General features: G+C 51.2%; 1 protein-coding gene across 1 annotated transcript in view; it reads right to left on the bottom strand.

Moving 5' to 3' along the window:
• Positions 1-3,311: 3,311 nt before the first annotated feature.
• The window catches only part of TTC22 (tetratricopeptide repeat domain 22), a 23,874-nt gene continuing 5,428 nt past the window's right edge, over positions 3,312-21,757 (bottom strand). The window contains exons 2-7 of the mRNA XM_023186865.2: positions 11,714-11,769; positions 11,381-11,496; positions 10,624-10,742; positions 9,652-9,813; positions 5,931-6,083; positions 3,312-5,398 (exon numbers count right to left, since the gene is read on the bottom strand). Coding sequence (XP_023042633.1) covers positions 4,862-5,398; positions 5,931-6,083; positions 9,652-9,813; positions 10,624-10,742; positions 11,381-11,496; positions 11,714-11,769 — 1,143 coding nt within the window. The 3' untranslated portion in view covers positions 3,312-4,861. The remainder of the gene's footprint in view (positions 5,399-5,930; positions 6,084-9,651; positions 9,814-10,623; positions 10,743-11,380; positions 11,497-11,713; positions 11,770-21,757) is intronic.

The raw sequence follows: 21,757 nt of genomic DNA, 5'->3' as shown, positions 1-21,757 counted from the left end.
GCAATGCTGTAAAAAGGGACCTCAGGAGAGTTACTTAACCTCTTTGAGCCTCAGTTTTCTTGCCTGTAAAATGGGAATGATGCTAATCCCAGCACTTTGGGAGGCCGAGGTGGGTGAATCACAAGGTTGGGAGATCAAGACCAGCCTCGCCAACATGATGAAACTCTTGTCTCTCCTAAAAATACAAAAATTAGCCAGGCATGGTGGCATGCACCTGTAGTCCCAGCTGCTCGGGAGGCTGAGGCAGGAGAATCACTTGAATCCAGGAGGTGGAGGTTGCAGTGAGCCGAGATTGTGCTACTGCACTCCAGCCTGGGCAACAGAGTGAGACTCAACAAAACAAAACAAAAAAACAAAACACTACAGAGGTTGTATTCCAATGAGACCTGGGAGGCAGGAAAGATGCCTTAGGTAGTGGAGCAGGGGGAGCAGAGGCAAGGAAGTGGGAAGCGAGAGCAGGTGTACAGCCGGCTGTGCAGCCTGGGGTGCTGTGCGGGAGGAGGAACTGGGGAGAAGGAGGGAAGCCGCTGTGTCTCTAACCCCATCAGCAAGCCCCCGCCAGAGACTCCGGCCCCAGGAGCCGGGGAGGGTTTCTCACTGGAAGCATGCCCGCAATGCTGGGGATCTGTTTCCATCTGCTCATTTTACTGCTGAGTTGTAAAGTGCTAAATGTCATTATCCTCCCCTTCCTTAAACAAGAAAAAGAGTTAACAGCCTGAGAAAAGGAGATATTTCACTTCATTTGGCATCCAGCCACCATCATCCACACAGGGTGCTCCCTTGGGGTCTGGCTAGGGATGGAGAGGAGCCCTATTCTGTTCTGCTTTCAGCCTCTAGCACCCACTCTGTGCAGGCTCCAGGCTGGGTGGCCAGGTCAGAGCTCAGCCTGGCTGCGGGCAGAGTAGCCAGCCACCCTCTGAACAGCTCAAACACTGCAATAGGTGCCAAAACCGAGGGAAAGTAACTTGTTCAAGGTCACTCTGCTTATTAGGGACTGTTCTATATGGCTCGAGAAGGTGAACTTGAACCAAGGAAAATTACGGATTTCAACTCAATAGAAGGACAAACTCAGAAGACTCAGACCTGTTGAAAAATGATTCCTTCATGAGGTAGTGAGCTGTTTGTCTGCCAGAGGCATGCAAGTGTTGACTAGACCCTCCTTTCAGAAGACTCACTATAGAGAGGAGTCTGCTCCAGATGGGGGGTGGGGGGTACAAAAAAGCTTATGATTAAGGTTCTTTCCAACTCTGGGACTCTAGAAACCTGTAACTGAGAAATCTCACCCATTTTCGCGATCTTTAACATGCCTTGCCCCTGCTGTCTGAACAGGAGTTTCTGGCTGCCTGATGATAGCATGACATAGAGGGAGTGAGCAGGCAGAACAAGGTGTGATTCATCTTCATTATTCTGATTATGGGGTCACTAAGGCTTTCACTTTGTAGGGCTCCCTCGAGGACTTCCTGCTGCTTCCGCTGTTTGACAGTTGATCTTCCCAGCGGCCCAGTGGGCAGGGGTGTCCCACAGGGCTCAAAGCTGTACTTAAACATCACTTATCCGTTGAAGCTGCAGTCCTGGGGACTGCAAGGCCTGGCCTTAGCGGTGATTGTTGAAGGCAGCAGCCATAGGCCAAATCCCAAGGTCTGGGAACAGCCGTGCCCTCTTCTCCACTGGGCTGTGGAAAGGCCACTAACCCAGGATGAGTATGGCTAGTGTGGAGGGACTGGGATTGCCCAGTCTCAAATGTTTGTAGTCATGCGAGAAGGGACTAATGCAATGAGTCTGGCGGTTTGGACAAGTCCCTGCTCTTTGGGCCTCAGTTTCCCAATCACAGAATTGGGGAACTGGTGTGAGGCTGGATAGGAGGTAGGAAGTAAGGTCATGTTCCTTGGCTGAGCTCCAGACTGCAAGGGCTGCAGAGCTGGCCCCAGCCTCAGTCATGTGGACCTGGTAATGGAACCACATCTTTGGGACTGACGTGCCACATCACTGCTGGGCGTTTACTCAGTTCAACATCCAAAACTAAACCTGTTTTACATGCCAAGTGCACTGCGGGCCATGGGGCCAAATGGGTTGTGGTTCCTGCTATGAAGAACCCAGAGTCGAATGGGGGCAATGGACATGCAAAGAGAAGGAAAGAAATGCAACACGGTGGGACAAAATGCCCAAGATGTCTCTATGCGTGAAAGGGAGTGATTAATGAGAGCTGGAAGGATATGCGAGACTTCCTGGAGGAGGTGCCTTTGAGATGACCATTTGGGGTAGAAATGACAGGAAAAAAGCCAGTCAAGGAAAAGGGTGGACAAAGGCACCAAGGTAAGGCAGTGTGGGAGCAGTAATCAGGGGTAAAGTAACAGGTAGGGTTGGTGCTCACAGGGCACGGAAGGGGCCCAACTCCAGACCGAAGATGACACAGCTCTTGCACAGGGCCATGTTCCAGGAGGGAGCACTGAACGAGGCTGGTCTGGTTCAAATCTTGGCCCTTCACATACTTACCCGTGACCTTGTTCTGTGTCTCAATTTTCTCATCTGTAAAATGAGGATTCTAATACCTAACCTTCCGAGCTGTTGAGAGCATTAAGTGAGATTACAACATGAGATTACATTAAGTGAGATTACACGAGATTAGCACAGAGTAGGCAGTCTGGGAAATGGGGTTTCCTATCTCTCTTTGGCTTTTTGTTAATATGCAGATACTCCTGAGATAAGCTATAGTGGGGGTGTGTTATCCATTTATATAATTAGGATGAATGAGATGATCAGAAAGTTTACTGAAAAAGTTATGAAAGGACAGGGAGGCAATAGAGGGAGAAATGCATACCTTTGGGGACAGGAAAGACTAGAAAGGAAACAAACAAACTCGGGACCCTGGGGGAAAATACAAACTTCATCAGCCTCTAAGCTCTGCCAGTAGACTGCCTTAAATTCAGTTTGTTTGTTTAAGGAAGGAGAAGAAAGAAATGGGTTCCCATCCTAGGGACATTCATGGGCCACAGTCTTGGGCAGAAGAGGGATGGGGGTGGTTGGGGGGTAGAAGTGGACAGGGGTGTGTGTGGTCTGCTGTGGAGTCATCTTCTGGCCTCTGCTGCAATGGTGGTGAGAGGAGAAAGAGGGTGAGAGAGAATGTCACCATTCAAAGTGGTGAGCCATGGTGAGACATGAGGTAGAATTCAGGAGCCTCAGGGTGGCCTCACTGCCAGATTTCACAGGTAACTGGAATGCCACCATTAGTGTTGAAACACTGTCCCAGTGGATATCAGAGTGACCCATGTAACAAGTGACACACAAACCTTTAACATATAAACACTGAATACTTTAGAGTTGATTGGTTTATTAGTATTTTTCCAAACCTGAAGAATGGTGAAAGTAAGTTTGTGGTAAAAAGTGTGAAAGTAAGTGTGGGGAAAACAGTAAGTATGGCTTTGGGCAAGCCATTTCCCTTCTATGGCTCTCAGTTTTCCCATCTGCACAATGAGGGGGTTGCACTGTGCGATCTCTAAGACACTGAATTTCAGTCTGTTCTCTACCCATCAGTGGATATGTGAGATGCAATGCAGGGGTGCTGGCCTGTCCCTGGTAATGAGTGAGGATATGAGCAAAGCAGTGAGTACAGCCTGGCATTTCAGCTACTCGGGGGGCCGAGGTATGAGAATCACTTGAACTTAGGAGGCTGAGGTTTCAGTGAGCTAAGATCTGGCCACTGCACTCCAGCCTGGGCGACAGAGTGAAACTCTGTCTCAAAAAAAAAAAAAAAAAAAATTCTATGACTATGATTCTAAGAGTGTAAAATTCCAAGATTTTCTTTAGAATTAGTAGAATAGTCAAGACTGGGGGCAGGGCCAGGCGTGGTGGCTCACACTGTAATCCCACCACTTTAGGAGGCTGAGGCAGGTGGATCCCTTGAAGTTAGGAGTTCGAGACTAGCCTGACCAACATGGTGAAACCCCGTCTCTACTAAAAATACAAAATTAGCCAGGCGTGGTGGTGCACGCCTGTAATCCCAGTTACTTGGGAGGCTGAGGCAGAAGAATCGCTTGAACCCAGGAGGCGGAGGTTGCAGTGAGCAGAGATCGTGCCATTGCACTCCAGCCTGGGCAACAAGAGTGAAACTCTGTCTCAAAAAAAAAAAAAAAAAAAAAAGATTGGGGACAGGTTGCACCTCCTAAAGGGTGGAGCCCCTAGTTCCCCCAAGAGCAGGGAAGTCAAGTGAATGTTCTGTTGATGGGCTCTATTCAGAGCGTCTGGGAGGCCTTTCAGGCCAAGCTGACCAAGGAGGAGGCCTGCTGGAAAAGTGGCAGAGAGGTAGGAATGAGCCCGGAGCACCAGGCTTAGTAGGGCGCTGTTCCGTAACTCACTAGCGGTGCAGTCTTGCCCTCTGCTTTAGCCAGGGCTTTTCTGGCTGCAGGAGCTGAGACCCCACTCCAGTCAACTAAAGTAAAGGGGACTTTCACATAAGGATAGAGTGAAGCCCACGGGAGTCCAAAGACAGGCACTCAGACCTGAGGGACTGAGCCCCTGGACTAGAAAACTGCCACACTGAGGAAACTGTCTTCCGTTTCTCTCAGGAGCCTCACAACCATCTTATTTACCTGTATGTCTAGAAAATTCTGTCTCTCAATTGGCAGCTTCCCAGTGTTTTCTCACCTCTGCTCCCAGACTCTTCTGCTCTCAGGCCCACCAGTCTGGGTGGGCATTTCAAACCGCCTGGGTGTCACAACATCCCCATTCACAATTCCTGACAGAGAATCGAACTGGCTCCGCTCCCAGGCCAGCCTAAGGCAGGGGGTCAGTCCAGACCTGGTCCCACCAGCTGGGCGGGGCCTGGGCGGGGTCCCCGGGAGCCTCCGGCCTGGGAACCCGCGTCCTAGAAGGAGACCGCCCGGCGGTCCCGCGGCGCACTGGCGCCCTCGCCCTCGCGCTCCATAGTCTCGAAGAGCAGCCTCACCAGCGCCAGCCGTCCCTGGGCCACCAGGGCCCGGGCCAGACCCAGCACCTCGTCCGTGTGCCCGCGCCACACGCGCTGCAGCTCCTGGCGCAGGCGCGCCGCAGGGTACTTGTCCTGGGCGCGGCGTAGCCAGGCGTCCACCTCGCGGCCCAGCTCGCCGTCGCTCAGCTGTGCCTGGCTCCACTGCGCCAGCAGCGCCTCGAGCAGGCAGCCGAAGCCCTCGGTGTGGCTGGAGCCCGCGTCGTCCAGCTCCACCGCGCGCTTGAAGCAGGCCGCCGCGTTGGCGTCCTCGCCCTTGATGCGCAGGCACTTGCCGCGCAGCAGCTGCAGCTCGGGCAGCGTGGCACCCAGCTCCGACTCGCCCGCCTTGGCCAGGAACACCAGCGCCTGGTTCAGCGCCGCCTCGTCCACCGCCAGCAGCTCCTGCACTGCGTCCACGCCCATGTAGTAGTAGACCTGGGGTGGGGGACGCGCCCTTCAGTGCAGGTGCGGCTCCATGCTCATTCCCGCCCCACGCTTGCTTAAAAATAAATTCCATTCCTTCACTCATTCCCACCCTCTCTCCATCGACAATTATTAATCACACGTTTTATTCCTGCTCCTCTAGGAAAAGGGTACCCCGATTCCAGTTCCAGCCCCTTCACACCTAGCCATGTAACCTTGAGTGAGTCAATCTCTGGATCTCGGTTTTCTTGTATCTAAAATTATGATATTGTCACTTCTTGGTAAACACTCCCTGAACACAGAGAATAGATATCTTCTAGATAAAGAATAATGCCCACACTTCCTGAGTGCTTAGGAAGAGCCAGGCCTTGTTCTAAATGCTGTACACACATCTTATTCAATCCTCACCATGGCTGGAGGAGATAGGTACTGTTATGAGGGAGTGAAACTTTTTCCTCTGCATCCTGGCCTAGCCCTGGCCTAGCCTGGTAAGGAGTAAACAGATTCTTGCTCAGCTATTGGCTAAGCCAAGAGACTGCCTTACCTGGCCGATGTCCAGGTACGCCTTGAAGCCTGGGCACACCCTGACCACTTCCTCTAGGTCAGCCTTGGCACAGGCCAGGTGGTTCCTGTCAGGCATGCCCCCGAGACCCATCTTGGCCCGCTCCAGGTCGTGCAGGTAGGCTCTGATGTGGATCTGCCAACAGAGAGCCAGCTTAGGAAAGATGATCCGGGCAAGGGCCTCTGCCCTCCTCTCTGTTCTAAATGAACCCAGTCCTTTTTTTTTAACGGCAGCCAGGGAGGTTCTGTGTCGTAGTAGAAAGACCCTGAGGCTGGGACCCAGGAGTCCTAGGTCCTAACCTTGGACCAACTTGGGCTAGCCACAACCTCTTTCTGGTCCTTAGTTTCCCTGTCTGTGCAATGAGTGAGTAGGATGAAGTAAGAGTCCCTTACTCATTCAACAGATATGTATTGAGAGCCCACCATGTGCCAGTTCCTATGTTGGGTACAGGAGGTACCGTGGTAACAAGATAGATGAGGTCCCTGCTCTGGCGGAACTTAACATTCCAGTAGGGGAGGCGGTCAATAGTAAACAGTACTATTTAAGTGGTAAGTGCTATGACAAAATAAACATGACAATAGGATAGAGATGATTGGGGAGGATTATTTTAGGTAGGATGGCAGCACCAATTTGGGGAGAGTCTATGTCAACAAGCAGTGTGGGAAGAATGGCAGGTAGCCCCAACTGACAAGCATCACATTACAAATGATCTCAGACCCTTGCTTTCCTTAATTCCTCCATTTTCCTCATACTTAGAGCATTTACAAAGTTTGGAGGTTTAGGAGGGGTGGGTTTGGGTTGGGTAGGAGGAAGCGAGGGAAAAGGGGCTATTGTTGTTGAAGGTATTAATGCTTTATAGTCATCAGAAGGGCTTTGGTTATAAGACAGCATCATGGAGGCAGGGGGAGATGAATCTCTGGCTTTCGGGTCAGTTGGACTAGGGTTTGAATTTCAGTCCTTCCCTCAACCCCTAGCTATTAGCCATGTCATCTGGAGGGAGTTCCACAACTCTATGAACCTGAACCTCATTTCTCTATCTGAAAAATTAGTACATGAATATCTTCCTGGGGGAATTACCATGATGTCTGAAAGAACATATTCTGGTCAGGAGCTAGCATATGGAAGGTGCTCAGTTCATTCATTCGTTCAGCAAATATTCATTAAGAGCCTCCTCTGTGCCAGACACTGTTCCAGGCATTGAGAATGCAGTAGACAACAAAACCACAAAAATCCCTGCCCTCAAGTAGCTTATAGGTTTTGGGGGAGAGAGAAAATAAACATGATAAAGATGTAAATAGTGTGTAGGGGAGTGATTAATGCTAAGAAAACTAAACCAGGAAAGGAAAACATAAAACGTTGGTGGTGGCGAGGTGTGGTGGCTCACACCTATAATCCCAGCACTTTGGGAGGCTGTGGCTGGAGGATTGCTTGAGCCCAGGAATTTGAAACCAGCTTGGGCAACACAGGCAGAACCCTGTGTCTACAACAAATAATTTTTTAAAAATTAGCTGGGCGGGTGTGGTGGTGCACACCTGTGGTCCCAGCTACTTGGGAGGCTGAGGTGGGAGGATCACTTGATCCCAGGAGTTCAAGGCTGCAGTGAGCCGTGATCATGCCACTCCACTCCAGCCTGGGTGACAGAGTGAGATCCTATCTCTAAAAGAATTTTTAAAATAAAATGTATTTATATACATATATGTAAATAATATAAATATATATAAAAAATTAAATGTTGGCATGGCTTTGATATTTTCAATTAGATGGCCACTAGAAGACCTGTAGGAAGTGAGGGAGGAAGCCAATCAGATATCTGGGAGAAGAGCATTCCAGGCAGAGGCCCCGGCCAGTAGGGTTGGAAGACTGAGAGAGGCATGAGCAGAGGGAGGTGGGGTAGAGAGCTCATGGGGCCAGGGCCATGCTTGTGGGCCGCAGCATGGACTGAGGCTTTTACACAGATAATGTGAGTTCCCTCCTTCTCACTGTCTCTTCTCCACCATCCTGTGCTCCTCTGGTCATCTGAGTGATCTTTGGCACCACAGAGAGACCGGGATCATAAGACACCAGACGGTGATGGAGGGAGGAGAGTAAAATTGGAGTTTCTGATTATTGAATGCAGTTCTTTGGGGAAGTTCCCTGCCTCCCTGGTTCTGTGTGGCCTCATATGTAGGATGGCACATGTCTGGCCTCTCTCACAGGATTCTTATGAGCATTAAATCAGATCATGAATATGAAAGTGCTTGATGAAATGCAGAATTTTATAGAAATATTTTATTATTTACTATTATGGTTAATATTATTATCTATAATAATAACCACATCCATGACAGTGAAGGAATTTCACTCCTGCCTCATACCTGCTGGCAAAGTAATTAAGCCACCGAGACCAAGACTGGGAGAGGATTTGCTACTAGGTCATGTGGATGGTAGTGGAGAAGATGAGGGGATGGGGGACTCTTCGGCTTGCAGTGAAGTAAACTTGGAGCTCCGAGTCTGCTTCCTCAAGTACATGGGCTCTGTGTGGACTCTAGGGGGCAGGCCTGGGACCAGTGCGGGAAGCTAGCGGGAGACAGCGCTCACCTAAGTGTGTAACTTGCAGAGCTAAATTATTATGCAGTGGACTGCCTCAAGAGGCAGTGAGATAATTCAAAAATATGCCTAATATTAAATTAGTAGCAGTCAGTCTCTTATGAAATCTTACTGTGTGCTTGATGCTGAGTTTTACATACAAAATCTAATGTAATTCTCATAACAACTCTATGAGACGTATTATCATCTACAGATAAAGAAACTGATAAAGAAAGTCTACAGATAAAGAAACTGAGGCTCAGAATCTGGGCAAGAGTATTTTGCCAAAGGTCCTACAGCACGTGGTGTTGTGGGATTTGAACCAAGACTGTCTGTGTTCAGAGCCAGAGCTCTGATCCACTATATTAAATGACCTCTACTGGCTTTCAGAAAAGCACCTCCTACGTCCAAGGCACTGTGCTTTAGATGCTACCTCACTGCGTCTGTTGACAACATTTTAAGGAGTGTTCTTATTTATATCTTACAGATTTGGGAACTGAGGTCTTGGGGGGGTAAGTGGCTTGCCACAAGTTCCACAAGGTGAAGAAGTCAGATTTCAACTCTGGTCAGTCTGATTCCACCTGTGCCAATCCAGAAGAGGCTGGGGGCTCACTGACAAGGCATTGTAGAAGGGATTCCTGCAGTGAGTGGAGGCTTCTACATTCTTTCACTCAAAAACCTTACAGGGCTGGGTGTAGTGGCTCACACCTGGAATCCCAGCACTTTGGGAGGTCAAGGAGGGAGGACTGCTTGAGCCCAGGAGTTTGAGAGCAGCCTGGGTAACATATGAGGCCTCATCTCTACGAAACAAAACAAAAATTAGCTGGGCGCAGTGGTGTGCACCTGTAGTCCCAGCTACTTGGGAGGCTGAGGTGGGAGGATTGCTTGAGCTTAGGAGGTCTAGGCTGCAGTGAGCCATGGTGGCACCACCATACTCCAATTGGGTAACAGAGTGAGATCCTGTCTCAAAAAAAACAAAAGGCTGTATAGAACCCAACTGTGTTTTTTGATGGCTCCTAAGCTCCCTTCCACCATGACGACTCCCTGACCCTTGGGCCCTGGCAACAGGGTCTTGGCCTATGGCCCTTGTTCTCTGATTCCCAGTGGCAGGGTGAGGTGGCGCAGGAAGTTGACCCACCTTAGCCCTTGTGCAGTATGCCTGCCAGTTGAGCTCTGGATCTTGTAGGACATCCAGGGCCATGTTACAGGTTCCAGTGGCCATATCCTGCTTTCCTAGGAAGTAGAAGATTTTGGCCAGGCGATTCAGGATGGGAGGTTGGTTCTTGGCGATCTCGATGGCCTAGGTAAGGGAGGAGTGCAAAAGCAAACCACTTGCTTGGTCGTTAGCCAGAGCTGGCTAAACAGTGCTAAACCACAGGAACCCCATCTCTGGATACATCCATATCAACACGGTGCCCTTTACCCATATCCACCCTTATCCACCTGCCAGTAAGTTGTCATATCATAGAACCCAACACCTTGGGACACAACCCATTGGCACCCAACTCCTGAGAGCCCGGCCCATGACCACATCACCTGCTACATCCAATAAAGCCTTCTAGACCCCAGTCAGACCCGTCCTTCCCAGTGTATGCTCCCCCATCTTCCCGGGGCAGGTGAGAGGAAGGGCCAGGGGCAACCCTCATCCCCCAACCTGACAAAGTACAGGGTTTTTACCTGGGTGATAGCACTTACCCCCACTATTGTCATGACTGCTTCCTATTGTAAGTGACTTGCCTTAGGGTCACACAGCCTATGGGCAGGACTGGCAGGGAGACCCCAGCTAAACTCGTCATTCTACTATGCCACTGGGGGTGGGGAGGTAGAGAACTCCTGGCAGAGGGAGAACTGTGAATGGAGGCCTCAAGGGAAAAAGTCTAAGGGTCTGTTTCAAGGCTGGAGAAACAGGATGGGGCCAGATTCAGTATGGGGAGGGTCTCTTTTGTTGTGAATGAAGAGAAGATGGAGAGCAAGGTCTGGAGTCAATGTACTTCCTGGGTGGGCCATGCGGTGGGGACTGATACCCAGAGAAGCCTGGGTTCTGGGTAGAGAGGCTGGGGTGCCAGGCTCCTTCTCAGTTTAGAGGGTGGGTGTGGCTGGGGGCATGTACCTTGCCGAAGCAGTCCAGAGGGTCGGTCCCCGAGTACCCGCAGTCATGGACGCCCATGGGGGTGGTGGAGAAGGTGTCCTTCCGCTCCAGCAGCATCCCGAGGTAGCACCAGGCCAGGGCTGGGGGTGAAGGGTGGGAGAGGGTCTCTAGGAAGCAGCAGGGTGGAGAGAGGGAAGGGGCCATCTCCATCCTAGGTGTTGTCCATGAAGACAAAGCAACGGACAGTAGCGTGAGATCACTGAGGGCAACTTGCCAGGGACAGAGAGAAGCAAAGGTGGAGAGAAGGGCCGTGTGAGGGGTTAGTGAACCCGTTTTAGTGCTTGTTCTGTGTTCAATGTGTCATTGGGGGGAACTCATTTCAGGTACGTAGGTCTCTTCTGACTTCAGCTCTCACCAGCTCTGGTGGTTCTAGTCCCTGTTCTTACTCTCTAGCCCTGCAAAAAAATGACTCGACTCCTCTTCAACGGAGGCTTCAATCTTCTGACAATAAATAAGTGGAAACAGGGGAAACTACCTCTCGCCCTCCAGGTCACTAGCTGCAGACGGGGAAGCCTGCAGTCACAGTGACTTGTGTTGGCATGTTCACTTGGGCAAGGTATGTGGGCTCCTTGAGGTGCACAGATGAGTGTAGGGGACAGAGCGAAGGAGGAAGAAACAGGAGCCAAGAGGGGGAGGTAGTGCCAGAGGTGGGTGCAATGCCAGCGGGCTGGTGGCGGGGGACAGAGGCTGCTGTCCCACCCATCCCCTGGGCCCCTACCTTGGTGGCGGGGGTCCTCGGACTTGAGCACTTGCCGGAGCAGAGCCAACGTGCGGTTGAAGGCGGGCAGCCTCTTTTGCTCCTCACTGCCCAGCTCCAGGAAGATACCATCTAGCCTGTGGCCGGGAAGGAGATGTGGTTGGGTGGCACCCCCTCCCAGCTGTCCTGTGTGCTGCCAGCCCTGCCCAGGCCCGTGGTGGTGGTGGTGGTGGGGTTTGGGGAGCCCTTTCCAGCAGGATGGACCCAGCCACCTTTGCCCTTATCCTGCTAGCTGGGTACCAGGCCACACCTCTCCCTCCACCATCCCGTACCCCTGCCACCTTCTTGCCTGACCTGATGTAGAGTGTTGCCATGGTGAAATACCAGCCCCTTTTCTCCTCCATCGGGATCTAGGAAAAGAGAGAACAGCCCATGCTGCCATTACTGAGGTACTCTGGCCATTGTTCATAAACTCCCACACTTGCTGAACCCCAAGAAGCAGCAGGCACAGTGAGAAGGGCTTTGACCTTAAACACCCTTGATTACAGTCCTGGCTCTGCCCGTGACTGGCTGGGTGGCCTTGGGCAAGTCACTTCACTTCTCTGACTACAGAGGCTTTGTGAGGGCCCCCAGTGAGGTGCTTATCCTAGAGCAGGTATGGCGAGCATTTCCTCCCGCACCCTCCACAGGCTCCCCAACCCCAGGGCGCACACCCCACTGCCCACCCTCTCCTCCACTCCCACCTGCCTCCCCCTTTGGTGCCATCCCTGCAGTCTTCACCTTCCTGAGAAAGCCCCTTTGGGCATGTTAAGTGAGCCCAGCTCAGCTGAAGCCCAAGACCCCCCTGAACTGTTTTGCCATTATTATTCCTGCCAACCTTGCTGTGCGACTTGGGCACCAGATAAAATATTTATGCTGTTATTTATGGGAGTAGCTGCTCCGACTTCGGGAAGGAATTTTAATGAAAACCAATAAAACCCCCAGTGCATATCAGCAGCTCTCCCTCAGGCTCCAGCCCCTCCCTCCACATTCATCTCCCGTCCCTGATCTGGAGGCTTCACTCTGCACTCGCCACCCCCACTGTGGCCTCCTCAGCTGTGGGGGAGGGGGGCCCATCATCTCTCTACTCCCAACCCCAGCAGCTGGGGTGAATGCATTTGTCAGCACCTATGGCATAAGGCCCTGCGTTGGGTGCTCCGGGAATGTGGCACTGAATGGGACCTGCACCCTGACCCAAACGCACTCACAACCTGGCAGGGGAAGCAGACCCAGGCTTCAGTAATAGGATGCGGCTCAGTGCCTGAATGTGCCAGGATCCTGACACCCATCTTCTCCATCTCACAACAAACCTATCAAGTAGCTGTTATCCCCATTTTATGGAGGAACATATTGAAGCTCAGAGAGATAAAATGATTTGCCTGAGGTCACACAGCTTTTGAGTACCAGAGCTGGGATTTGGTCCCCGTTTGTCAGCTTCCAAAGCCCATGCGTGCTTCCCCACACCGGGTTGCCAGTAGCTGTGGTATGAAGCCAGGTCTGATCGAGGCCATGAGAGTGGTACAGACAGAGTGTGGGGGATGGGCAGGCCACTCCCAGTCGGGGGATGAGGGCTTAAGGAGGGTCTTGGGTCACATTGGCACTTCAGAGGGTGGGCTCCACATGGAGAGCTCCCATGAGCAGAGGCCTGGAGACGTTAAGGATGGGGAGCTGATGGGTGTGCAGCACAGAGTATGTGAATGGGGACCTGGGGGAGCCAATGCTAGCAGGTTAGGCTGTGGCTGCTCCCAGGACACCTTGGATGAATTTGGAGGAAGAAAGGGAGGGGTCCTTATGAGTCAGATCCCACCAACTGGTATGACTGCCCTTCAGGACAGGGTCTGGAACCCAGGTCCCAGTCAGACCACCCAGAAGGGGTCCCACTAATTGCATTTCTCAGTCAGTATTCCCTGAGTAGTTTCTCTGTGTGACTCTCGGCTGGGCAATCAAGACAGGAGAGAGAAGGCAGGTCCCACATTTAGGGACTCTGGGTCCTGCAGGAAAGCCAGACCCAAAGACACAATTAGAGTAGAAGGAACACGAGGGCTATGGGAGTCTGGGGAGGTATCCTATACAATCCAGGGACTTCCCCATGGTTTTCCAGAGGAAGAGGTACTAGGGCAGGGTCCTCAAGGACAAGTAGGAATCACTCAGGTGGATACGGTAAGAAAAGGCAATCTAGGAGGATGGGACATCAAGTGCAAAAGCACAGAGAAGAGCGAGCAAGGTGTGCTGGGGTCTGCCTGCAGCCCAAGGACTGGAACCCCGATAGTAAGGGGTGAAGGGAAGAGCCAGCAGGGGCATAATCAGGAGGGGCTTCTGAGTGCCAGGGTCAGGACTTGGAGCTCATCTGCAGGGTAGTGGGGAGCTATAGAAGGAGAGAGAGCTGGGGGTTGGGCACAGTGGCTCATGCCTATAATCCCAGCACTTTGGGAAGCTGAGGCAGGAGGATCTCTGGAGCCCAGCAGCAGTTCAAGACCAGCCTGTGCAACATAGTGAGACCCTGTCGCCTCAAAAATCAAAATCAAAATAGCCAGGCACAGTGGTGCACATTTATAGTCACAGCTGCTCTAAAGCCTGAGATGGGAGGATTGCTTGAGCCCAGGAGTTTAAGGCTGCAGTGAGCTATGATAGCACCTCTGCATTCCAGCCTGGACAACAAAGTCTGACCTTGCCTCCCAGAAAAAAAAAAAAAAAAAAAAAAAAGAAAAAGAGGCTAGAGCTCAGGAATGCCAAAATCTGATTGATGTGTGCTTTTACATTTGTATCACCTTGAAAGGTAATCCTGTTATTTAGGTGGGAATAAGCAAAAAGGCAGGGACAGGACTCTGGATACCCTTATCTGCTTTACTTATACTGGACCTGGGAAGGAAGAAGGAGACTGGGATTTATGGAGCACCTAGCGTGGGCCAAACTGGCATGATGTGTCAAAACCTGACCATGCGAAGGATCAGGGGCACATGGTGCCTCAGGCTTCCTGGCTCCGGCTCCTTTTCCTTCTCCTTCTCCTTCTCCTTCTTTTGAGATGGAGTCTTGCTCTGTCACCCAGGCTGGAGTGCAGTGACGTGATCTTGGCTCACTGCAACATCCGCCTCCTGAGTTCAAGCTATTCTGCCTCAGCCTCCCGAGTAGCTGGGATTACAGGTGTCTGCCACCACACCCGCCTAGTTTTTGTATTTTTAGTAGAGATGGGGTTTCGCTATGTTGGCCAGGCTGGTCTCGAATTCCTGACCTCAAGTGATCTGCCCGCCTTGGCCTCCCAAAGTGTTGGGATTACAGGCGTGAACCACCGTGCCCGGCCCCCGGCTGCTTCTATGTGAGTGATCCCATGACCTCTGGTCCCTCACCTGCTTTGTGGTTGGCTAACTGAGTCATGGTGGGGAGAAAGAGAACCCACTCTCCCTTCCTTGCTCCTGGCGAGGGAGCCTAGCATCCAGCAAGAACAGGTGTAGTAGACTTCAGGGGTGGGAATATGAAGAGAGGAGGCTCGTGTGAATGGCAGGCCTGGTCATATGAGATAGGCGACCTTGGGGGATGAGTTACCCCTGGCAGGTTATGTCCTTATCTGCAAAGGAGGATAATCATATGGGCTTCTCAGGAGTTGTGAGGGCAGTGCCTGGCCCAGAACAGATGTCTGTTCCCTTCCTTCTGGTCTGGGTAGAGCTGAGAGCTGAGTGGGGTTAGGGTTCTCTAGGAGGTTGCTTTGTCTGCTGTGGCGTGTTTCAGTGCCCAATGAGGCAGCGTGGTCTTTGGCCCTGGAATCTGGACCCATCCTGGGGCACCCTGCTGTCCTCTTCCCACTATGCTCCCAGGACCTCAGGATCTCCAGTCCCCTGTTGGGTCCCAGGCACCTTTCTTGCCTCCACAGGTCCCCAGTGTTGGAGACTAATGTGTTGTCCTCAGGGCTTTCCCAGCCACTCTCTTGTTTGGTATTCAAATGGCAAGAAATTAAATTATGTGTCCAAACCACACTTAGTACATGATAGAGCTGGGGCTTAGACTCATGCCTCCATGATCCTATTCCTAAGCCTTGTCCACAGCACTCAGTTATCCTGATCAATCTCCTTACTAGATATCCGAGGACACCGAGAAGAGAGGCGAGGTGGCTTACCTAAGGTTCCACACTAGTTAGCATCAGAGCTTACAATCCAGTGGTTTCACCACCACTCTGCACGCTGTTGAGTATTACTGATTAATTCAAGAGACCGGTTACGGTTTTCTTTTTTTTTTTCTTTTTTCTTTTTTTTTTGAGACAGAGTCTGGCTCTGTGGCCCAGGCTGGAGTGAGCGGGTGCCATCTTGGCTCACTGCAAGCTCCGCCTCCCGGGTTCCCACCATTCTCCTGCCTCAGCCTCCGGAGGAGCTGGGACCACAGGCGCCGCCACCACGCCCGGCTCATTTTTTGTATTTTTAGTAGAGATGGGGTTTCACGTGTTAGCTGGGATGGTCTCGATCTCCTGACCTGGTGATCCGCCCGCCTCGGCCTCCCAAAGTGCTGGGATTACAGGCGTGAGCCACCACGCCCGGCCACGGTTTTCACTAAGCAAGCAATACCACCACCTGGTGGCAGTATGCCTGAATTGCAGGGGCAACTCCTAAGGGTCAACTCTCTTCTCCTTCAACTTGATGACTAAAATTGATTTTCAAAAAAGTAGCTAGTTGGGTGACATCTGTGTGACAAATCCCTAAGGTAGTCCCTCATCAGATCCCGCTTAAGAGCTGCATTTGCAGGAGGGCTTGTGGGGTTGCAGATGGGGTCAGTGGATATGGAACAGATTTAACGCAATACACAGATCTAGTCAGAAGCCTCACTGTGCCTGGGCTTTACTCCTCTATCCCTGTGGTGAAGCTGGTGTTGGATGTTCACTCTGTGCTGCAATTCTGGCTCTAAAATAGACTGTCTGTCTCTCTCTCTCTTTTTTTTTTTTAGATGGAATTTCGCTCTTGTTGCCCAGGCTAGAGGCCAATGGCCCAATCTTGGCTCACTGCAACCTCTACCGCCAGGTTTAAGCAATTCTCCTGCCTCAGCCTCCCAAGTAGCTGGGATTACAGGCATGTGCCACCATGCCCAGCTAATTTTGTATTTTTAGTAGAGACGGGGTTTCTCCATGTTGGTAAGGCCGGTCTCGAACTCCCAACCTCAGGTGATCTGCCCACCTCGGCTTCCCAAACTTCTGGGATTACAGGCTTGAGCCACTGTGTTCGGCCTTGGACTGTCTCTTTAAAAATCCTTCTGGTTGTAACTTAAACAGTAACTGAAGCAGCCGCTGAAGCTGTTACCAGGGGCAACCTGGCAAGCCATAGTGCGTTAAATTAAATTAAGCAGGCTTGTGACTGCCCCCTCCCCTCTTGGAGAAGGGAGGGGGCATTCCACCTCTATCCTGGAGAATAAAGTTGCTGTGAAACCTCTTATGGCTGCAAGGAATTCAGTTACAGAGTTTACGACTCCCAGAGGCAAGGTGTTTGGAGGTAGCCTGGGAGGAGGCTCACAGGACTTCTGCCAGAAGAGGAGTATTTAAGGTGAACCTGCCTGGGGTAGGTGGCCTCCGGTCAGGACACCCCCCCTTTCTTTCATTTGATCCTTATCACAATCCCATGGGCTGGGGATTCCGTGGTCTATGAGAGAGGCTGGCCAGCATGTGAGTCCAGGCTTTGTGCTGGAGGAGCTTACATTAGGCTGCTGTTCTGTGGCAGATTCATGGGAGGGAACTAGGCGAGGCCCATGCTGACCCTAAAATGAAATTTGTAGACCCTGGTACAAGCTGAAGGTGAGAGAGACAGATCTCAGGTGAAGTGTTCTCAGCACACTTTCTAGCTCTTCTGAGGCCCTCGCTATTACTTTCCTTATATTAGGGATGGGGAAACCGAAGCAGAGACCTGCCTATTTAACCTGGTACTTCAGGCCAGGTCTCTCTGACTTCAATGCTCTTCCCACAAGATCCAGCTGCAAGGAGCTACTGTTTGTACAGTGTTTACCATTTACAAAGGGCTTTCACACAGATTCCATGTGATCCTCAGAACAGCCTCAGGGAATGTAAAGGGAGTATCATTACCCTCTTCATACAGCTGGGAAGACTGAGGCAAGATGCTATGTTCAGAGTCACATGTCCAGTGTGACAGCCTTGACTGAAACCTGGAGATGATGCTCTTTTGCTATACTAATAATAGCAACTTTTGAACACTTACTATGCACCAGGCACTTCATTTACATGTGTTACCCCATTAGGCTTTCTCAAGGGTTACCTATGGGGTAGGGATTGTTATTCTCCCAAGTTTACAGATGAGGCAACTATGGAACAGAGTGGTTAAGGCATGCACCCAGAGTGACACAGCTAGCAGGTAGCAGGGCTGAGAACTCTGCGACTTAGCTCCAGAGTTTTTGCCTCCGAATACCTTAGACAAGTGGTTCTCAAAGTGTGGCCCTCGGTCCAGCAACATCAGCAGCATCACCTGGGAATTTGATAGAAATGCAAATTCTTGACCCACTGAATCTAAAACTCTGGGGGTGGGAGCCCAGCAGCCTGTGTTTTAACAGGCCCCCTACTGCATGCTGAAGTTTGAGAACCATTGCACGAGGCTCTCACTGTACTACCCTAAGGTGGAGCAAAAATGGGCTAGAAAATTTCTCTCTTTTTTAGTGAGTAAAAGGTCAGAAATTGTGATCCTCAGGGAAGCCTGAAGATCGAAGCTCCTGTGGGCTGGGTGAGTAAGCAACAAAGGTTAGTGACCTGGCAGAAACTGCAGGAAATGGTAGGATTAGGATAAGCCATTACCAGAGCAGGCATGTCTTAACTCGGGTTGGGTACAAGGTTGGACCTCAGCATCCCATTTACTTTAAAAGACAGCCCCCAAAGAAGGAAATGTTGGGGAACTTGGCTATTTTAAGTTATTCTAATAGAAGATATTTCACTACACCAAAGCCTTACAATATATATGCATTTGAATAGGCTCTACAGAGACCTTGCTGGTTCTTAAGGAAAATATTTGCCTTGTATTTTGAACTTTGCCCCTGATGACGGGCTGTCCTCTGGATTCAGAGTCAGTTCCTGAAAGCTGACTAATTTTCTCTCTGGGGAGGAGGAATGACAAACAGGAAAGAGAATGAACATTTCTCTAGTGTCACTGGGCTCCTCAGTGCATCATGGCACTGGGTTCTCACAGCAGCCTTAGAAGGTATAATGCATCTTCCTCCTTTTACAGATCAGGAAACAGAGACTACAGAAAAAGCCACCAGCCCAGCCCCATAGCCCAGGGCAGAAGTGCCAGGATTCAAGTTCAGATCTGCCTTCCTCCAACGCCCCTGTTGTTTCCAGCTCATCCTGCTGACTCCGTGAAGGCTGACACTGCAGAAATAAAAGTCACAAGGTGGCAGGCCTGTGGATATGTCCTTCCTGCACAACTGGAATGACCTCTCTGATGACACAGAATAGCCTTTCTGCTCCTGCACACCGAGCCCCGCCCCACCTGGCCCCAGCCTGCCGCCTGTGGGCCATGTACAAGACAGGCAGGGAAGAGGGCTGCTGTTCCCCACACCCAGCTGCAGGTGGTGATGCTCTTGTGCTCCTGCCTTGTCAGGTGTGGGGAGGAAACAGAGGATGAGATTGGAGTCCCACCCCTGCCTCTCACTCCTCTAGGGGTCCTGGAGAGCCCACTGGCGTGGCTCAGCTACATCTGCAAACAGGGGTGACCCCACGTGGCCTGCCTGCATCGACAGGCACGTTGGCTGGGGTGATATGTGCACAGGTGGAGGGAATTTGGGATTTGAGTGTTATGCCATGGAAGCAAATATTCGGCCCTGTCTTGGGCTCCCTGGACAGTTCCCTGTGGATTTTAAGCTTTGAGCAGCTCCCTGTTGGTCAAAGCTCCTTTCTGGTCCTAGGTCTGTCATGCAAACACAGGCTCTGTCAGTTTTGCTCTGTGCTGGATCCCAGACTTGCTGGACTGTGTTGAGCCACTTCTCTGTTTCATTATCCCTAGTGAGACGGCCATTCCCTGTCTGGTCCAGTGTCCAAATCCAACTCTAGCACCGGTAGTAGCTGAGTGGGTCTGCAGGAGTCTCTTACCCTCTGCAGTAACAACAGTGATGCCTGAATTTTCTCAGCTCCTCCCGTGGGTCTGTGCGGTGCTGCACTCTAACTATATCATCTTTTCTCTTGTAAAAGAGGTGGTTGGGCCGGATGATGCTTAAAGCAGCTTTGACTCTGGGCTTCTGTATCTGTGAGGAGGAGGATACCCAGTTCTCAAATTTCCCAGCCAAGTGGGCAGAGAAACCAGTAGCAAACTTAGAGGGCACTGACATGCAAAGGTGAGCGCCCCAAGGCCACAGAAGGCTGAAGCCAGACCCTTAGGAAAGCTGTCCATCCTCCTGGGCTTTGATGTCCCATACTCCTGAGTTTAGTTCCTGCCAGCTACATGTGCCCCTGGGCAAGTCACAGCACCTCTCTGAGCCTTAGTTTGCTGTCTATAGAATGGGGTTAATAACAATGTGGATTTGCCAGCATTTCTGTGAGGATCAAATGAGATAATCGATGAAAAGCACTTGTGTGCACAGTGCCTGGGATATCATCCAGCTTCATCTACCTCCTCTTGTAGCTGAACCAAATCAAACCACTCAGAATCGTGGAGTCGTGTGTGTGTGTATGTGTGTGTGTGTGTGTGTGTGCGTGGGTGCGCGTGTGTGAACATGCATGCGTGCCAGGGATCCTAGGCTTGCTGACCTTTGACACTTTCTTGGGCCTTCCTGCCAGGTCCCCACCCCACTGGACGCAGTGATGGATTGGAATGCCCACACCTTTGTTTGTGAGGCTGGCCACCTCCCTCCGCAGCTGCCTCAGCTGGCTGGTGAAGTGTGGACAGCCTCGCGTGCACTGGGTCAACCTGGGCAAGTCCCTTGCCCTCCCTGAGCCTGTTATGCCCAGGGTGTGAGGGGGAATCACAGCACCTGGCAGTGTGTCTGTGAGGTTTGAATAAAATTAAAATGCGCGAAGGCAGGTAAGATCCTGAGCTCAGTGCCCGGTGCACAGACACCATTGCGGGTGTGGTTCCTGTCATCACTCAGGGCCTGCCCTGGTGTGTGTGACTGCATGTGTGTGTTAAGGCACCAGTGTTTTGGGAAAAGGAGAAGAAAATAACATCACTGAGTTGGCTTGGGACAGGGATTTTTTTTTTTCTCTTAGACAGTAAGTTCAAGTTTCCTTATTTTAAAAAATAGGGATTTTAAAGACAAAATCCAGTTATTCGACTAAATTAAACAATGGCTGCAAACTCCCCTTGGGTGTTCAGCTCTACGTCAGACATTGAGGAGGGTGGATGGGGAAGAGAGAGAAAAGCCCAAGACAGAGTGCCCACACTCTAAGGGCAAGACAGAAACCACATGGTGGTAAACCAGAGGCTGGAAGGCTCTGTTGAAGAGCAGGGGCGAAGTGTTGTGGGCCAGAGCAGGCAGGGAGAAGCCCCAGGCAGGACCTCACATGCCCCTGCCTGGGGCTCTTCATGTTCTCTCAATCCTCACAGCAACCATGTGAGGTTCATGTTAGAACCCCATTTTATGGAGAAGGAAACTGAGGCTCAGAGGAATAAAGAATTGCCTGTAGCCAGCTAGTGATGGAGGCAGAATTCTCACCTGGTCTAACTCCAAAGCTTGTTCTCTTTTTTTTTTTTTTTTTTTTTTTTTGAGACAGAGTCTCGCTCTGTCGCCCGGGCTGGAGTGCAGTGGCTGGATCTCAGCTCACTGCAAGCTCTGCCTCCCGGGTTTACGCCATTCTCCTGCCTCAGCCTCTGGAGTAGCTGGGACTACAGGCGACCGCCACCTCGCCCGGCTAGTTTTTTGTATTTTTTTTAGTAGAGACGGGGTTTCACCGTGTTAGCCAGGATGGTCTCGATCTCCTGACCTCGTGATCCACCCGTCTCGGCCTCCCAAAGTGCTGGGATTACAGGCTTGAGCCACCGTGCCTGGCCAGCTTGTTCTCTTAATAGCTACTCAATCTAGAGATTTGCCACTGATGGTCCATCTGTGAGTGTATATGTGTGTGAGAGGTGGCGTGTGTATACACATGTGTGTATATTTACAGGGGTGATGGGAGGAGGAGGGGAGTGATCAAAGCCATCTGTCTTCTCATATTTTTTTGTAATTTAAGAAAGAGAAATGTGGCTGGGTGCGGTGACTCATGCCTATAATCCCAGCACTTTGGGAGGTGGAGGCAGGCGGATCACCTGAGATCAGGAGTTCAAGACCAGCCTGGCCAACATGGTGAAAACCAGTCTCTACAAAAATACAAAAATTAGCTGGGCATGATGACAGGTGCCTGCAATCCCAGCTACTTGGGAGGCTGAGGTGGGAGAATTGCTTGAATCCGGGAGGTGG

The sequence above is a fragment of the Piliocolobus tephrosceles genome, chromosome 1 (assembly GCF_002776525.5).
Source record: "Piliocolobus tephrosceles isolate RC106 chromosome 1, ASM277652v3, whole genome shotgun sequence".
Taxonomy (NCBI): Eukaryota; Metazoa; Chordata; class Mammalia; order Primates; family Cercopithecidae; genus Piliocolobus; species Piliocolobus tephrosceles.
The sequence above is the reverse complement of the archived record's forward strand: the minus strand, read 5'-3'. Positions and strand labels throughout refer to the sequence as shown.